This window comes from Marmota marmota, unplaced genomic scaffold, assembly GCF_001458135.2.
Source record: "Marmota marmota marmota unplaced genomic scaffold, marMar, whole genome shotgun sequence".
Lineage (NCBI taxonomy): Eukaryota > Metazoa > Chordata > Mammalia > Rodentia > Sciuridae > Marmota > Marmota marmota.
The window spans coordinates 3507958-3525831 of record NW_025999880.1 but is presented as its reverse complement, the minus strand read 5'-3'; the positions used below and the strand labels follow the sequence as shown (position 1 = coordinate 3525831).

The following is a 17874-nucleotide window of genomic DNA, read 5'->3' as shown; positions in this document are numbered from 1 at the left end:
GAATGATAGCTCTTCCTTGTCTTAAAGCCCCGTCAAATTTTCTCCTGGGGATTTCTGGGCAAGAGGTGCTTCAGCCAGCACAGCAAATCCTCAGACGCCTGTGGAATACCCAATGGAAACAAGTGGAATAGAGCAGATGGATGTGACAATGAGTGGGGAAGCGTCAGCACCACTTCCAATACGACAGCCGAACTCCGGGCCATACAAAAAACAAGCTTTTCCCATGATCTCCAAACGGCCAGAGCACCTGCGAATGAATCTATGACAAAGCAATGCTTTAATTAATTTGAGGCAAAAACAAAAAAAGCAGGGGAAAAGGGATGTGTGAGCATCCTGCAAGATGAAACAAGAAGAATTAAAAATGACAGTCTCAAAGAGTCAGTGTCATTTCCTGGAATGCTTTGGACAAAGGAAAAACAAACATGGATTTTTAAAAATCAATCAATGGTGCAAACAAAAAAACTTGAGCAAAATAGTATTTCAGAACTCTTAGGCACATCAATTAATTGGTTCCTAGCAACATCTCAACCTTATCAAGGATTTTCACATTGATGGCTGGAAACTGACAGTATTAAGAATAGGATGTTGCTTCTGAATCACTGTCAAATTCTGATTGTGTCGGAGAAGGGTTTTCCTTTCATTAGGCAAAGTATGAAATTGCCTATAATACTTGCAACTAAGGACAAATTAGCATGCAAGCTTGGTCAAACTTTTTCCAACAACATGGAATCAAAGACAAACTTATCAATTGATGTTTTACGTGCAAACAACCTGAATCTTTTTTTATATAAATATATATTTTTCAAATAGATTTTTGATTCAGCTCATTATGGAAAACATCCCAAACTTTAAAATGCGAAATTATTGGTGGTGTGAAGAAAGCCAGACAGCTTGTTTCTTCTCTTGATGAAATAAAAAAATGCAAATGAATCATTGTTAACCACAGCTGTGGCTCCTTTGAGGGCTTGGGGTGGACCTGGGGTTTATTTTTAGTAACCCAGCTGCAATACCTGTCTGTAATACTAGGAAAACAACAGCAACAATCTATTTAATCATTTCTACTTGCAGTACTGCTATGTGCTAAGCTTAACTGGAAGCCTTGGAATGGGCATAAATTGTATGTCCTACATTTCATCCTTGTACTGGGCCTGCATTGCACTGGAAAAAAGTCACCACCTGTTCTTATACCAGTATTTGGTTCAAGACACCAAATGTGTTCAGCCCATGGCTGAGGAAGGATGGAAGAGAGTCAGGATAAAATGCATACTGAGGGCAGCAAAATGGGGAAGATAGGAATATCCAGGGGAAGAGGGTGTTGCCATGGTCCACTCTCTGTCTAATCTCTTTATGGCAAATTGGTAAAATTTTAAGTTTTACTTCGTTTTACTGTTTTTGCTGTCTACCTTCTTTAACATTTTTTTCCTTAACAGTTTTAAAAAGGAAAAAAGGTCTAATTTTTTTCTCCTATACTGGGGCTACCTTTTTTGATTGTAAAAATACTTGATGGCCTTTTGATGAATGTCTTCCACAGTGAATAAGAAAACTTAGTGGCTTAATTTAGGGAACATGTTAACAGGACATTGTTTTTGAATTGTAACAAAATCTACATAAGTGATTTACAGGTACAAAGAATAAATAAAGGTGACTTTACCTTTCTTAAATACTTCCTGCCTTAAAGAGAGCATTTCCATGACTTTAGCTGGTCAAAGGGTTTAATATCTGCAGAGCTTTATAAAAATATATTTCAGCGCATACTGGTATAAGTAGATGATCATGCAGTTGAGTCTTACCACTTCTTTTTTGTTTGTCTTTTATAATGTATTCAGTCTGAGTGTCAAAGTCAATTTGTAATAGTTTGCAACCCTAGAATTTTTTTAAATAGATGCTGCTTGCTATGTTCTCCAAACCTTTTTGAGCCATAGGATCCAAGCCATAAAATTCTTTATGCGTGTTGAATTCAGTCAGAAAAGAGAAAAACTTTGCTTATTTAAATTGCAACTCAAGTGAGATGTGATGACAGTAAGCAAAAGAGAACCATGAAAAATGATTGGAAATATACCTTTCAATTGTGGCAATAAGGAAAGAACTGATAAAAGTTCATCTTTGGACAGAAAACCATTAAAACAAACAAACAAACAAAAAAATCCCTGTACCCCACCCTCTTACTGCAGCAGCCTACTAAGAATTTTATAATTGTAACTGGTAAATTAGAAGCTACATGATGATTAAGGGCAGAAATTGTACTTAAAAAGTGCAGATCTTTGTTCTCTGACAATTGTGATGTCTGGAAAAAACAAATCCAAAAAGCTATGGTGACATGTATAGGTATTATTTCAGACTGTAAATGGCTTGTGCTACCCTGATAACTTGTTTTCAAATGTGTTTACTAACTGTAGTGTTGACTGCCTGACCAAATTCCAGTGAAACTTTTACACCAAAATATTCCTCCTCAGTCCTATCTGCTAGTAACATGTGCACTGTGATTGGCTGGCTATAACACCCTATAGTTAATCTGTTTTCATAATTAGTAGTGCCAGCAATAGGGGCGAACACTGCAACTTTTTTGCATAAAAAGCATTAATTGCACACTTACCATCCACACAGATATTTAGTTTTTCTAACTTAACATTTATTAAGTGAAATTAATTTCCCATGCTGTGTCAAGTTTATTGAGAAATTGTGTTTCATAAAGTGGATACCCCTACTATGACTGTGAAAACATGTCAAGTGTCACATTAGTGCCACAGACAGAAAGCACACACCTATGCAATATGGCATACCCTATATTTATTTGTAAAAATTTAAGCATAGTTTAAAATATATGATGTCAATATTACTAGTCTTGAGTTTCTAAGATGGTTCTTTATGGTTATTCCAGGTAAGTGTATAAAAATGATTAAGTGCTTTTCTTTCATCACTTGATTATTTTCTTTACAATCAGCTATTATGGGATTTTTTTTATTTTATACATGCAGTTTTTTAATTAAAATGTAATCACTGAACTGAAGTTTACTAATTTGATTTTATAAGGTTTGTAGCATTACAGAATAACTAAACTGGGATTTGTAAACCAGCTGTGATTAACAATGTAAAGTATTAATTATTGAACTTGAACCAGATTTTTAGGAAAATTATGTTATTTATTTCTTTTTCCCCTTTATGGTCTTAAATAATTTGAATCTTTCAAGGATTTTTCCATACTGTTTTCAAGATAGAAGATAATTTGACGGGTGGGGGAGAAGGATGCATGTTTGAGACTCCATAAATTCAACATTCTTTCCAATAGGTAATAAATGATTATAAACAAGATGCATCTTAGATAGTATTAATATCCTAAGCCTTGGATTTCATATTTAATATAGGACCTTACTTTTCTGAATATTCAGCTAGTCATATGGTTCCTAGTTTACAAGGGCTTGATCTAAGATTATCCCCATGAAAAATGTTGAATTTATGAAGAATGGACTTTGAAACTTTGAAAATGGTTAACTTCTCAAATAAAAATATCAATATCCAAACATCTGCCTTTTTTCATAGGAGTAGACACTAGCAAGCTGGACAAAACTATCATAAAAGTATTTGTCACACATGACCTGTGGTCTGTTGCTGATTAATACAGTACTTTTCTTGTGTGATTCTTAACACTACAGCACAAGTATTATCTCAGTTGATATCTGAAGTAACATCTAAAAGATGGGTTCATCTCTGTGTTTGCTCTTTAAACTATTATGTTTCTATTATCCCAAGTTGGCTTTGCATCTATTAAATAATAAACTCTTCAGCTGCCTTATTAGGAGTGCTATGAGGGTAACACCTTTTCTGCTTTTCATCTTGTATTTAGTTTACTGTATTAAGATATTTGGTTTCAGATTGAATGAATGTAAATAGAAATTAAATGCAAATTTGAATGAACATAAAATAGAAGTGACTTTTTTTATTACCTAAACAGAGGAAGAAACAACTGTGTACATATCAGTTATATAGTTTTTTTCTCATTAACAAGTCAGATGTATTCATGTTCTCATATTTAATAAACTATTAATGTACGTAAGGAATAACAGTTGTAAAACTGTTTCTGCTGAGAATAGAAGCTATTTAAATATATAACAAGCTTTAGTATTGATTTTATATATTGGATGTTACACATCTTTTATTTTCAAATTGTATCAAGTAGAAGAACTTGAATTGTTTGTTTTTTAAAAAAAATTCATGCAACAAGTTATGAGTTTTTTCCCTCCAAACAAAATATCTTCTTTGTTTAGCCATATTTATCTTTTGGAGACCGAATCTGTGTTGCCCCCAGCTGGTCTCCAGCTTGCAGTCCTCCTGCCTTAGCTACCTCAGTAGCTGGGATTACTGGCATGTGCCACTGCACCCAGCCTCTTGGCAGCATTTGATTGTTCTTTTGCAGTGCTGGAATCAAGCCCAGGGCCTGTTGCATGCTAGGCAAGCACTCCATTACTGAGCCACATCCTCAGTCCAACTGGGCTACATTTGATAGTTTGATGTGCACAAATCTGTTTTTCTTTGCTAGAGATTGAACCCAGGGCCTTAGATATGCTAGGCAAGCACTCTCCCACTGAACTACATCTCCAGCCCCACAAACTGTTTTAATTGTCTCACATCTACTCTAAAATGGCCATTTTGTACAAACCACATCTCTTCTATGAACATTTATATCACACTTGCCTAGGTAATACCTCTACAGAAAGTTTTCACTCATGTTGATTTTTTATAAAAGATGGTAGCATCTCTTAATGCTGGTACTCTTTAACTTTTGGAGATTGTGATCTGAATTCACAGAATAATTGGGTTTTTGGAGCTGTGTTCCCTTTGAGGTAAAGGACTAAAAAGTAGTAGCAAAATGCTTCTAGTTCATCATCTGTCTTAATAGATGGCATAGCTCTCTTATTACATCTTCCCAGTTTTCAGTTCATTGTAGTAGAACCCCACCACTGTCCAAACTTCTGTTGTTATTTAGTCAATACAAACTGTTTGAATAACCACTAGGCAAGTAGGTATGGTTAAATGGTATTGTAAATAGGGCTGAATGCTATTCTTGTGTTCTGAACTAGAAGTCGTTTCAGCTGTTTTTCACAGCCAAATTTTAATCCTAAATTCCTTTTCTCACCCATTCCCTGCCATATACCTAAACAATACAACTGAGCTTTGCCACAAAGCCAGGAAGGTGATTTAAGGCCAAATAAACTTGCTCAAATATTTGTGGTAATTCTCAAAGTAAAAAAGAGAATTAAATATATTGTGACTAAATAGACAGGAAATAGTTACTCTTATAACCTGGCAGTGTTTACCTAGGGTAAAAGGTTACCTTTGTCAGTTTGAATAGTTCTCCAGGCATTATCACTTGGCTACTATCTTTATTAATGCATGTTCTGGTCTAGGCTTTGTCTTACCAATACTACAATATGTTTTCAGCTTTCTTCTAACTTTTGCTTCCCACCATCCTTTCTTTGTGTACAAATGGATAGTAATAAAGAAATAGGCAGAAGCCTTGTACTCTAATTGTAGATGTAACCAGTAGCAGCCCTTTATTGTTCTGTTAATGTTTAGGTATCAAGTGGAGAGACAAAGTGCCTTATTTTCTTTTCCATGACCCTGAACAAATTACCTAGAGGCAGGCAAACCACACTATCCAAAGCTATGACCACCCCTGAGTACAAGCTTTTTTTCCCCTGCTTGATGCTGGGGATTGAATCCAGAACCTCTCACATGCCAGGCAAGTGCTGTACTACTGAGTTTCACCTCGAGCAGTGCATGAATTATTTTAATAGTTACTTTGAGATACTTAATAGCACTATACAAAAAGCAAGATTGTGAACATTAAAGCTGATGGTAGGAAGCATGTATGAGGTCCACAAATAATGAATTTAAATAATTTATTCTTGCTGATTACTTATACTATAGAGAATAATACAATATTAAAATATATCATCCTCAGTAAATTAATCTTCATCTAGAAAATGTAATTTTTACAGGTAAAATATAGCATTTAGAAATTTAATTGAAAAATACAAATTTCGTGAAAAATTTTAAGCATTTTTAGAATGGGAATTATAAAAGTCAATGCTGAAGAAAATTGTTTCAAATAATATGTATCTTAAAATACTGTGAAAAATATACTGTAATGTCAGGAAAGAATACCTGAATTATTATTATTACTATTTTCTTCTTTTTCTTTCTGGGGTAGGGAACGAATCCAGGGCCTTACATGTGCTAGACCAGCACTCTACCACTGGGGCAATATCCCCAACCCACCTGCATTCCTTTGAAACTACTAGTTACGGTTTATAATTTCTGTTTTGGTAACATCAGCAAGAGAACACATTTACAATTTAACACTGCAATTATCTGTCAGATAATTAGGATAGAACAAATGTTGTGTATTCTTTAGGTTGAATATTATATACTTTTTAAAACACAGGGGTTTTTCATTTGATCTTGATAAACCAGACTACACATGTAAATTATATTCTAAAACCACTTGGAAACAGTTTTCTTCCAGCCCTGAAAATCTGTTCAAATGCCTTTATCAATAGTCACTTATTACCAAATGAAATTAGTGTTTGTGGCCTTAACAGTTGTACAACTTAATATATTTGAAGGTGTGATGAAGTGGCTCCATCATTCCATTTGTTTATACGATCTGAAATCACAGTTCTGCATAATGGACATGTTTTCTCTCTGTTGAACCATAAGGTAATGCATTCTTCACAAAATATATGCTGTAAAGGGAATTAAGAACTAGATTTTATATTAGCAAACACTTTACATTCATCATATTGTAGATAATCCTATTCTTTAGAGCTGAAAGGGATTTTGGAAACACTAATTCCCACATTTTACAAATGAGAAAATGGAGAAAGTAGTATGTATTCAAGAAGACAGAGTAGTTTTAATGGTAGAGCCACTAGTATTCTTCTGACTTTACTATCCATTTAGCCTTTTTTAAACAAAATGTGGCTATCCCTAGGTGATATCTTTAAGATTTTTCATTATGGTGACTTAAGAGCTTAATAAATCTCTGAGTTAGTAGTAACTTCTGTAAAGTCTAAGAAAAAGCCATATATTCTTCCATAACATTGTTGGTACTATTTTGAATACTAGTATCTAATTATAAAAAATGGACTGTTTTCTAATCATTTTGGCATCCAATCTGCCAGTTGAATTATCTTTCCCCTTTTATATATTCCTGCATAAAAATCATCAGAACATAAAGGATAAGATTTAGCCAATCTACTAAACTCCTAATCATAAATAAATTACGAGTGTGTACTCTGCTACTTTCCACTAAACAGTGTAGATTATTTTTTGCCATTCAACAAACATAAATATTACTTGTAATTCACAGAAAAGTACTGTGTTCAATTTGCTTAAAAATATAATTACCTGACAGATGAGAAGAACTGGTTTCTGAAATTCAGCTTGACATATTGAACAAATATCATCCACATCTGAACACTGTCTCTTGCTGGCAGCTACACCATAACTCTGTGAAGGTAAATTATTTGCAATTACAAATTTCTTTTCCTGTTTGTTGAACACATAGGTGATACTGTACTTCTCAAATCTCCCAGGAATCAGGCATTTCAAAACTTTCCCATAGGATACATTTTATAGCTACATCTTTACTACATGAGTGTGAAATCATTAAATAGTAAATAACAGGATCATGGAAGATTGTTAAATCCACTGGATTCCCAAACGGTAATAGTTTTCAAATTCAACACAAATGGCTATAAGTACCTAAACAATTCGAAATATAACTAAATATTTATAAAAATATTTACAAATACTTCCTGGGTATAGTGTTGCCCAGGATTGCCAAATTAAGCAGTCAATCTAGCACTTTGCTAGTTAAATGTAATTCATGTGGAGAGCTTACTTTAAAAGTATATGTATCTGGGGGCTGGGGTTGTGGCTCAGTGGTAGAAGGCTCACCTAACACGTTGAGGTGCTAGGTTCAATCCTCAGAACTACATAGAAATAAAAAAATAAAGTTATTTTTTTAAAAAAGTATATGTATCTGGGCCAGGCGTGGTGGCACATGCTATAATCCCAGCAGCTCAGGAGGCTGAGACAGGATGATCGGGACTTCAAAGCCAGCCTCAACAACAGTGAGGCACTAATTAAGCAACTTAGCAAGACCCTGTCTCTAGCGGGGCCAGGGTTATGACTCAGTGATAGGGCACTTGCCTAGCATGCATGAGGCACTGGTTTCAATCCTTAGCACCACATAAAAATAAATTTAAAAAAGACCCTGTGTCTAAATATAAAAGAGGGCTGGGGATGTGGTTCAGTGGTTAACTTCCCCTGGATTCAATCCCTGGTACAAAAAAAAAATTGTGTGTGTGTGTGTGTATGTATCTGGGGTTAGAGATGTAGTTCAGTGATAGAGCACTGGCCTAGCATGCACAAGGTCCTTAGTTTTAAACTAATTTTTAGTACCACACACATACAGAGAATATTTGGCTGGGGGTGTGGTATGAGGCCCAGCATGTAGGGGGGAAAAAGAAAAAAAAAAATCTCTGGTTCTACACTGGAGTTTCAGTAGGCCCAGACACTGGAATATGACTCAGGAATCTTTTTTTGAAAGGTCTTCAAGGTAAGTTCAACATGAAGGAGGTTTCAGTTTCTCACCACTAAACTAAAAATAATTTTTAATTAACCTCTTATTATCATAAAGTCAGAGCATTTAGTACTTTGAAAGAATGATAAACCAAATTTTCAGAGAAAATAACTGTAAAATGTCACTGGGATGGGATAACTGTCAAAACTAACTGAATGAACAATAGTGCAATTCTCTGAATATCCCTTTATTCTAATGTCCTAAAAAAAATTAGGAGATTCTGATCTGATCTCTTTAATATCTTAACTTCCTCACCAAATTCAGCAGGACTTAGTCATGAACTAGATGTGACAATTAAGACTCTTTAGCAAAATTTGAAAGAATCAAAATGTTACAAATGAGATGAGCTTTCTGTAGAAATGATGGTGGCAAGGGTGGCTAAGAACACCTAAGTGTAGTAGTCATGGGAAGTTAGGTAAGGAGTGACTTACTTAAACACATTTGATTATGATCTAAACTTCCTGTGCTTAAATGTTTAGGGCTAACAAAACTCAAAGGTCAAAAAAAATTAATTTATCCTTCAGTTTTAGGTGGAGTCCACCTATATGGCGCTAAGGATCAAACCCAGTGCCCCTTGTATGCAAGGCCAGCACTCTTCCATACCACTGAGCCACAATCCCAGCCCTTACAAAAATGTTAAAAATTAAGGTGTTTTTTCTTGTGTGTTTTTTTTGAGACTGGTGATACTAAGGATTTCAGAAGTCAGTCAGGACAGTGTTAAATGATCTTGGTGCCAATTTCCCTTCAGTAAAGGAGTCCATTACAAATATTTATGTTGACAAGCTTTTAAAACATCACTTTTGTCTGGCATTTTGGAGACTTCCTTTAGATGAAGACATCCTGATGGCAACTGTCATTTCCATGATAAAGTTAAAGAACATGTATGTACATGTTCAGGATATCAGGGAGACAGGAGTAAAAGTGTCAATGACTGATTCTCTGTGCTTTCTTTGTCTCACAGAGAAGAATCTCAAGTGTTGATTGGGTTTTGTGATGCTGGATCTGGATCACAGGGCCTCACACATGGTAGGCAAACCTTTTACCACTAAGCTACACTCCTAACCCACAGGAGATTTTCTTAAGGGTATTTCAGCACAAACCTGACTAGATCAATTATGGGAAAATGGCTGATTCTCATATAATCAATTGTATTAACCTGGACAAAACCAGACTCTCTGGATATACTGTATCTTCTCCAAAAGAAAAGTGTGCATAAGATGTAGCAAAACTTGTTTCCATATTTCTCTTAGAGAAAAGGTACCCTGGCTAGTTAGTCTGAACAGTTTTTTAGACAATCCTTTTTTGTGTGGATACTATGGATTGAACTCAGGGGCACTATACCACTAAGCCCCATTCCCCAGCCCTTTTTATTTTTTATTTTGAGACAAGGTCTCATTAAGTTGCTGGGGCTGGCTTCAAATTTGCCATCTTCCTGTCTTAGCATCCTGAGTTGCTGGGATTACATGCAAGCACCATTATGTATGGCTCCTTTTTACTTTTAACAGTACATTAATAGATTGGCATTTTTGTAAGTCAGTCCCATTAACTGTTTAAGGACCTAATGGACTAAAAAGCTGAAGATCAGCCTTGAAATTTGGTGACCACACCTAGGTATTGGGAATCTTTGAGGCTACTAAATATGAATTACCCTTCTGTATGATACCCTTTCTCTGTATTCTGTAACATCCACAGAATCACATAATAACAAGTTTATAATTGATAGTGAAGTCTCAATCATTAAATTCCATGCTGAAAATTATTTGTATATTTAGAACTGTGTAATGGGGACATTTCCCCCAGTGATAAAATTGCAAGGGACATGATTTTTGGTAATGAGCTGAACATAGAACTAAAACTTCTAATGCCAGAGTATTAGCAAATAATCTAAAAAGACCATTTTATAATGAAAGGTAGAAGTGTTTTTCCTTAAAAAACAAGAAAGTACTTACTGGTCGTGTAAAAAATATTCGCAAAACCTGTCTGAAAGTTTTCAGATGTCCAAAGAAGTCCAAAAGCTGAAAGAGGAAATAAGAGATAATTTATTAATTCAAGAGTCCTATCTGCTAAACCCAAAGACAAAAGCTGAAATCTTACAATATTCAATTCCCATATTACCCTAATGCTCACTGCATTCAGAGATAATCATTTCATTCTAAATATATTTCAAGCCTAATTAATGAATATTTATGGGGTTGAGCCAACAAGAAGTACATTTAAAAATCTAGAGTTATAGTTTGTTCAAGATAGATAAAAACCTGTCAAAGACAAAGCAACTACATCTGATTCATATATTAACATTTTGATTTTTTTTTTTTTAAATATTTATTTATTTAGTTTTCGGCAGACACAACATCTTTGTTTGTATGTGGTGCTGAGGATCGAACCCGGGCCGCACACATGCCAGGCGAGCTTGCTACCGCTTGAGCCACATCCCCAGCCCAACATTTTGATTTTTAAAGTCTCAAAGTGATTATTAATTTGAAATGATCAGGCAGAAAGGGAGCAGAACAAGACACTCTACTAGTTTTAAGAGTTATGTGTACAACAAACTTTGCTGTTGAGGATGGGTATGTTTTTTTCCACTTGTTTATCCCCTTAGATAACCCATGTTATGTGGAACTCCACTTTCTCTCTCTCTTTCTGAGACAGGGTCTTATATGTTACCCAAGTTGGCTTCAAACTCAGAATCCTGTCTCAGCCTCCCAAGTAGCTGAGATTATAGTTACATGCCACCACAAACTGATAAAGAACCTGCGGTTACTTCAAACTACTGATATGAAGATAAGCCTTAAGACAGTTAAGGAGAAAAGTAGTAGTATGTAAAATTAATAATTACATGAATCATTATACAATGGCAAGAATTATAATGTTACTTACTTTTAATATGAGGTAGAGTAAAGCCAGCAATATCCCAAGTCTCCATCTAGTACCATTACCAAACTCCCCATAACTTATAAGGTAACGAAACCAAACTGGTATGGGAACAAAAGTTCGGTAATACTGACACAATTCTTCTAAAAGCATATACCAGTAACCCTAAAAAGAAAGGAAAAAGAAAATAAATAGAACTACCCAAGCCACTTAAACACATAGCAAAAATCCTTAATATTGGACTGAAAACATCATGAGTACATGATGCAATAATATAAGTAACTGTGAAATTAGTCTTCATTATGATTATGACTGACAATTTCAACCTGATTTTTCCATGTTACAGTCACTGCATAGTGTGCTTTTAAAGTATTCCTCAGAATGAAATAGTAAAATGTTTTATATGTACTGTGTTTTTGCCGATTATAAAAATTTGTTTTTATTGAATATGGGAAGCCACTAAATAACTGCATATAGTCAATTATTAATTGATAGTACCCTGTTGGAGAACAGAAGTACAAATTAATAGTTTCTCCTATTTGATGTGGAGACTGATTTTTCAGTTCTGAAGCAAATGTTTGTTGTTCTTTTTAGTTATACATGACAGTACAGTTTAATTTGACTTATTTATACAAACATGGAGTACATTTTATTCTAACTAGGACCCCAGTCTCATGGTTGTACATGATGTAGAGATTCACTGGTGTATTCATGTATGTACATAGGAAAGTTATGTCAGAGTCATTCTACTCTTTTCCTATTCCTGTCCCCCCTCCATTCCCTTAATTCCCCCTTGACTAATCTACTGAACTTGTATTCTTCCCCTCCTTGAAACAAATGTAATTCTCATTTTATCCAAATAGGTTAATATTTTGGTTCAAGTCCTTGAACAAATGTTGCCAAGCGATAATGAAGATAATTAAAACTAGATTATTTAGCAAATGAAAAAATCACAAAATCTTTAAGCAAAGATTAAACAGTATTAATGTGTTTGCCAACATCATTCCAATAATGCATCAGTTAGTTTCTTACCTTTGACTTAAAAGGCATGATGAAAGGAGGCACCAATAAAACAAGGCATTTTACGCCCATGAAGAGGAATTTTAGAATGAAGTCCGTAATTCCAACAATCCAAAGTACTTCCCAGAAGCTCAAGTGATCCAGTGTAGGATTTAAGAAAATTAAACTACCAAGAGAAAATCATCAAAATTTACCAGAGCAACGTACAAAGGTAAAATATTGAAAAGGGTGTTAAATTTGCTACAAATATTTTAATTTGATATGTAGAAATGAGTTTGGCAAGATAACATCAGAGTTCATATAAATGGAATGAAGGATATTTTTTAATTATTATTTTAAAGGGACTTTTCCTTTTATATGATATAGAAAAAGGTCTTCCTGGCTTATTATGTTGACACTTTTGTAGCCTATAAACTCTAAAACCTGTATACTAGACTTCTGCCATTATCTTCCTAACGATTTCCAATCAGGATTCCATCCCCTCTTTTCCACTGAATTACTTTTGTCCTTTATATCACTAGACCTAAAGCTTCTCTTTCCATTTACTCATCCTAAATTATTTTCTTTGTAGACCTTTTTTCCTCTGTGGTGTTGGGGATTGAACCCAGGACCTCATTCATGATAGGCACTGAGCTGCACCTGTAGCTTGTTCTTTCTAAACTACTTTTTTCTCTCCTGGTTGTTCTCATATGTCTCCTTTGTGGCTGCTACTCTAATGATGGGTCTTGTCCAGGACTGGGCCCTCTTTGTATTTTCTTTGTATTACCACATAGTTATTTGTATTACCCAGGTTAGTTCTGTTCAGTCCTGTGGTTTTAAAATATCAGTCATATTTAAATGCTGATTACTTTGCTAACATACCAAAATTTATAGCTCTAACCTCTACCCTGAGCTCATGATATATCTAGAACTGCTTTCTTAACAATTCTACTTGACTTCTCATGCTTAACATGTTAAAAACAAAATTACTGATTTTCTTCTCAAATCTAGTTCCTTCCCCAGCCCGATAAAATGACACCATCATCAAAGTCTTTCTTGCGTTCCCTACCTATTCACCCACACAGCCCTATCCATATCAATGTACTGGCTCTACTTCTAAACTATATCCCACATTTGTCCATAATTATTTTCTGACTAAAGCTAAAAATTCAGAAAAACTTGTTACCTATTGTCTTTTAATGAATCTTTGCCTTATTTCTAGAAACTGAAAAAGACAACAATACCCACCTACTGGTATTTAATAAGTACTGATTAAACAAAAATGCAGTTATCAAAAAAATTAAATATTTATTGAGCACCTGCTATGTGCCAAGGAACTAAGGATACAAGTCTGAATAAGTCACTCAAAGCTCTCTAAAGAAGACAGGTAAAAATTGAACTACAATAAGTATTATGTGTAAGTAAGATATATGCAGAGTGCTGCGGAACATATGATTACATTTTAAAAAGTATACTAGAACTAGTAATTACCTGTAATAAAGTGACTGAGAATGAAAGGTATAATACAGAAGAACAGATGATCCTGCTAAGAATATCAATAACCAAGCACATTGAATCTTTGAAGATCTTTCCTGAAAAATAAACAATTTTATAATTTGTTACTTTGAATTATGCCAGAATTTCAAATATTATTAAACTTTAAATTTAATGGCTTATTAACATTAACTTTCTAGATTAACCTTAAAATATAAAGTATCTATTAAATTGTATACCACATTGTTTTATTTATCTTTAGTGAACAAAATTTGAAACAAGTTATAAAAATACAATTTCTTCACTGTATGAAAAATAAGATGTTTCAAAGAAACCAAATCATCTAAAAGTTGACATAAAGGACCTACCCAAAACAATCTTTAGCTGTTCAGTTCCCTTTTTTGTGCATCTTCCACAAGACAAATTTCAAAAATGCATTTAAGTAAATCAGGGTTCACAGATATTCAATAATTTATTTTTAATCTAAGGTTAAGTTTTAATTACAAGTTTAATTAAATGTTTTATAGGTTAAGCATCCTAATCTGAAAGTTAGCAATTGAAATGCTCTAAAATCCAAAACTTTTTGTGCACCAACGTGAAGCCCCAAGTGGACAATTCTTAAACCTGATCTCCTGTTAAAATTAAAACACAGATACACTAAAATTACTGTATAAAATTACAATTGGGCTATGAGTTGTATATAAAACAGAAATGAATTCTCTTTAGACTTGAGTTCCCATTCCAAAGATATCTCATTATGTATGTACAAATATTCCCAAATCCCCCCAAATCTGAAACAGTTTTGGTTTCAAGCATTTTGGAATAAAGAATACTCAATCTGTACTAGTTTGAAACCATGAATTAAAGTTTTTTTAGTTTACAGGTTCTACTATAAATTTCCAGGTCAGAATGTATGATATCTTCCTTTAATATGGCCTTATGGTGAAATTTCATGAACTTTTTCCTATTTTTCCCATGATTTTTATGACTAGGACTTTTACATTATAGAAAAACTTCTTGAATTAAATTTCCTTTAAATAAGAGAGCTAAACAGTTCAATACCTATTTATTCAATGCTCCATAATTTATTTAGTTATTTTAAATCTTATTATAGTCAGTCCATCAGTTGAAATTTTAATGAGATTATGTTTAAATTAGCTCACAAAATAAAAAGGTACTTGCCAAACCAGATCAAATAGATCAAATAGTGTAGTCCTTTGTCTACTCCCCTACATCCTCAGCACTTTTTTATTTTGAGATAGGGTCTTGCTAAATTGCTGAGGCTGGCCTCAGACTTGTGAACCTCTTGCCTCAGCCCCCGCAAGTTGCTGGGATTTCAGGCATGCATGGTTGTGCCTGGCTTTTTCTTTATTAGAAACCAAATATATAAAGAGAATAAGGTGAAGCAATCAGTATTAGGACAGATAATTTAGATAACAAAATAAAACATGTCATGGATCAACATATTTGATTTCCTACTTCTCTCAAAAGCTATTCCTATTTCTCACAAAATTATTTCTCTATAATTCTATAGAGAGAAAACAGTTAATAATTTTTTAGTTGCTTGTTATACTTACTCTTAGAAAAACCTGATTTACAATGCTTTTGTTTGCATACATAAAAGTTGTTAGCAGCCCAATTCCAAGAGAAATGCCTGTTAGAAAATAAGTTCCAGTTAATTGAAAGAAAAAAAAACCAAAGAGGACAATATAAGCTAATAATATGAATTAAAAGAAAACACACAATTTTAAAAGCCAACAGAAAAATAAGTAACTGAAATACATAGGTAAAAATAGAATTCCAATAAAGAAAAATAACTGAATTTACCAATTAAGCAAATCATTGTTTTATTATCCCCTACCTGTTATATGCTGCATAACAAGTTTGACACCCAGAATCAAAATATATGGAAGACTTTTCTGCAACCACTTGAAAAGATAGAGGAATTCTGAGAAGGTGCTACTTCCATGTTCTCCAGACTCCGTGGCAGTATCCTCAGGCTGCCTTGCTTCACTGTGGGAGTGACTCCGGAAACGACTATGTGCACATCCATGGGTACAGCTATGGACAGCTGACCTTATATTTCTGGAGCTTGGATTTTCAACATATTCTTTAGATATGGGGTTAATCTGGATATGAACATCTCCAGAATCAAGAAAAGAACCTTCTCCTGTCAATCTTGTATGGGTACACTGGGAGGCTGAGGCATCCTCACCACTTGCAGTTCCTGGAGGACTGTGCAGTTGGTTACAGTTGGCTTGCATGGCCCTTAAAATACTTTTTCTCTAATCCAGATTTCTTTGCTTGGAGGTTTTGTCTCCTAAAAATAAATAAACAAATTATCCAAGAGCAGAAAATATTCCAAGGGAATAGTTAAATACAAGTAAGTACACTGCTCATCAATTGTTCTTTATTCACTTTATAAAAGGAGTTGCTGACAGTCACGGCATATGAATTTTCAGATTATTGCACTTATTTCTAAACTCCTCCCTTAATGCCAAGAATCTGCTTAAAAATTATCATTTCAGGAAACATTTACTAACAAAAAAAAGACGAGTTTCAGATGACTCCACTTCTCTAATGCCAGAACACACTGGCAAAATAGTCATGATGTATGGGGGGCCCAGAAGATGTTAATATAATACTAGTGTTCATATTTAATAGTTTGGCACATTCACTCAGCACCCAACTGGAGCAGTTTCATCTGAGTAGATTCTACATCAAAGAAGTTTCAGAATGAAGAGTGATTCAGTATTTTTTTCTAATATTTTAAAATTCTTATTTGTAGATGGACACGATAGTTTATTTATGTGGTGCTGAGGATCAAACCCAGCGCTCCATGCATGTGAGGCAAGTGCTCTACCACTGAGCCACAACCCCAGCTCTGATTCAGTATTTTTTAATACTTGGAAATGCTAGGAAGAAAGAAAAAACTCTATTAAACTTCAATGCTTTAAATATCATTATAGATAATAAACATTTCACTTAGATGAACTATAAATTTTATCTTATGCTCAAAGAGCTTCCCCAAAGCGAATATATTAATGGTGCTACCAAGAATACGACTTTCCCTCCTAAAAGAATGTTTCCTAAATATCTTCAAATTAGGGATAAGTTGGGTGATAATGCTAAGTGATACTTCAGTCTGAATGAAGATAGTCACAGTGTATGGAATAAAAATGCCACCATCGGTGGTGTGTGTGTTGCGGGAGGTGGGGTGAGGGTATCAGAAATGAGGACGTTGGCAGGGAGGTTCCTAAATGACCCAGCGTGGATCTCCTAGCAGCTCGATGCCGAAATCGCAATGCCAGCTGACAAAACGCAAAGCCTATCCCAGACTGTCTGCTTTTCCCGTTTCTCTAGGAGGAAGCTAGAGTTAACGACAGGGCATGTTCTGTGTCATTCTGTCTTATGCCTTGGCTTGAACGCTGTGCAGTTACCCTGTGGCGGTTTGGGTTTTGATGCTTCTCGCGGAAGGCTTCGCACCCAGGCTCCGATGCCACGGTGCGCTTTATTTCCTCAAATCTCAAGAGCGACTTTGGACAGGATGGTTTATGTGTTTTCTATAAATAAAAACAGGCCCCTCCCACTCTCCTCCACGCACAGATAAAAAAGAGGAGAGAAAAGGAATCAAAGTGAACATCAACAACTCTTCCGGAATCCCCGAGCACAGGTCTCCACCCACGTCCAAGCCTCCGGCGCCCCGGTTATTCTCCCTGGAACCCCTTGCCCCCACCTCCCCCAGGCCTGACCTCTCATGACCAGGAGCGGACGGAGGCCTCGGCAGCGACGGCAGGAACAGCAGCGCACGCCGCCCCCAGCCCTAGAGTCAGAGCCATCACGCTCAAGCCCCACGGCCAGCA

General features: G+C 35.0%; 2 protein-coding genes and 1 long non-coding RNA gene across 9 annotated transcripts in view; 2 read left to right on the top strand and 1 right to left on the bottom strand.

Moving 5' to 3' along the window:
* The window catches only part of Rps6kb1 (ribosomal protein S6 kinase B1), a 96194-nt gene that overhangs the window by 43764 nt on the left and 34556 nt on the right, over positions 1-17874 (top strand). For 3 of the 6 annotated variants that reach the window (XM_048792141.1, XM_015495381.2, XM_015495382.2), the window contains one exon: positions 28-1663. The exons of 1 other annotated variant lie outside the window; for it this stretch is intronic. In XM_048792141.1, coding sequence (XP_048648098.1) covers positions 28-285 — 258 coding nt within the window. In that variant the 3' untranslated portion in view covers positions 286-1663. Of the gene's footprint in view, positions 1-9; positions 1664-9608; positions 9993-17874 lie in introns of those variants that run through there. 2 more of the 6 variants (XM_048792145.1, XM_048792161.1) reach the window with 2 other exon arrangements.
* Rnft1 (ring finger protein, transmembrane 1) lies at positions 3920-17874 on the bottom strand. 2 transcript variants are annotated; one of them, XM_015495379.2, is made up of 9 exons: positions 17764-17874; positions 15873-16331; positions 15589-15665; positions 14009-14109; positions 12551-12704; positions 11525-11683; positions 10597-10662; positions 7408-7509; positions 3920-6743 (listed from the first exon to the last, which is right to left on the bottom strand). In XM_015495379.2, the coding sequence occupies exons 2-9, from the start codon at positions 16273-16275 to the stop codon at positions 6609-6611; spliced, it is 1197 nt and encodes a 398-aa protein (XP_015350865.1). In that variant the 5' UTR covers positions 16276-16331; positions 17764-17874; the 3' UTR covers positions 3920-6608. The 2 variants fall into 2 exon arrangements, with proteins under 2 accessions (XP_015350865.1, XP_015350866.1); XM_015495380.2 differs by having other exon boundaries at positions 6533-6762.
* LOC125613002 lies at positions 12624-15845 on the top strand. The gene is made up of 2 exons (XR_007343518.1): positions 12624-12749; positions 13740-15845. It is a non-coding gene; the product is annotated as an uncharacterized LOC125613002 (long non-coding RNA).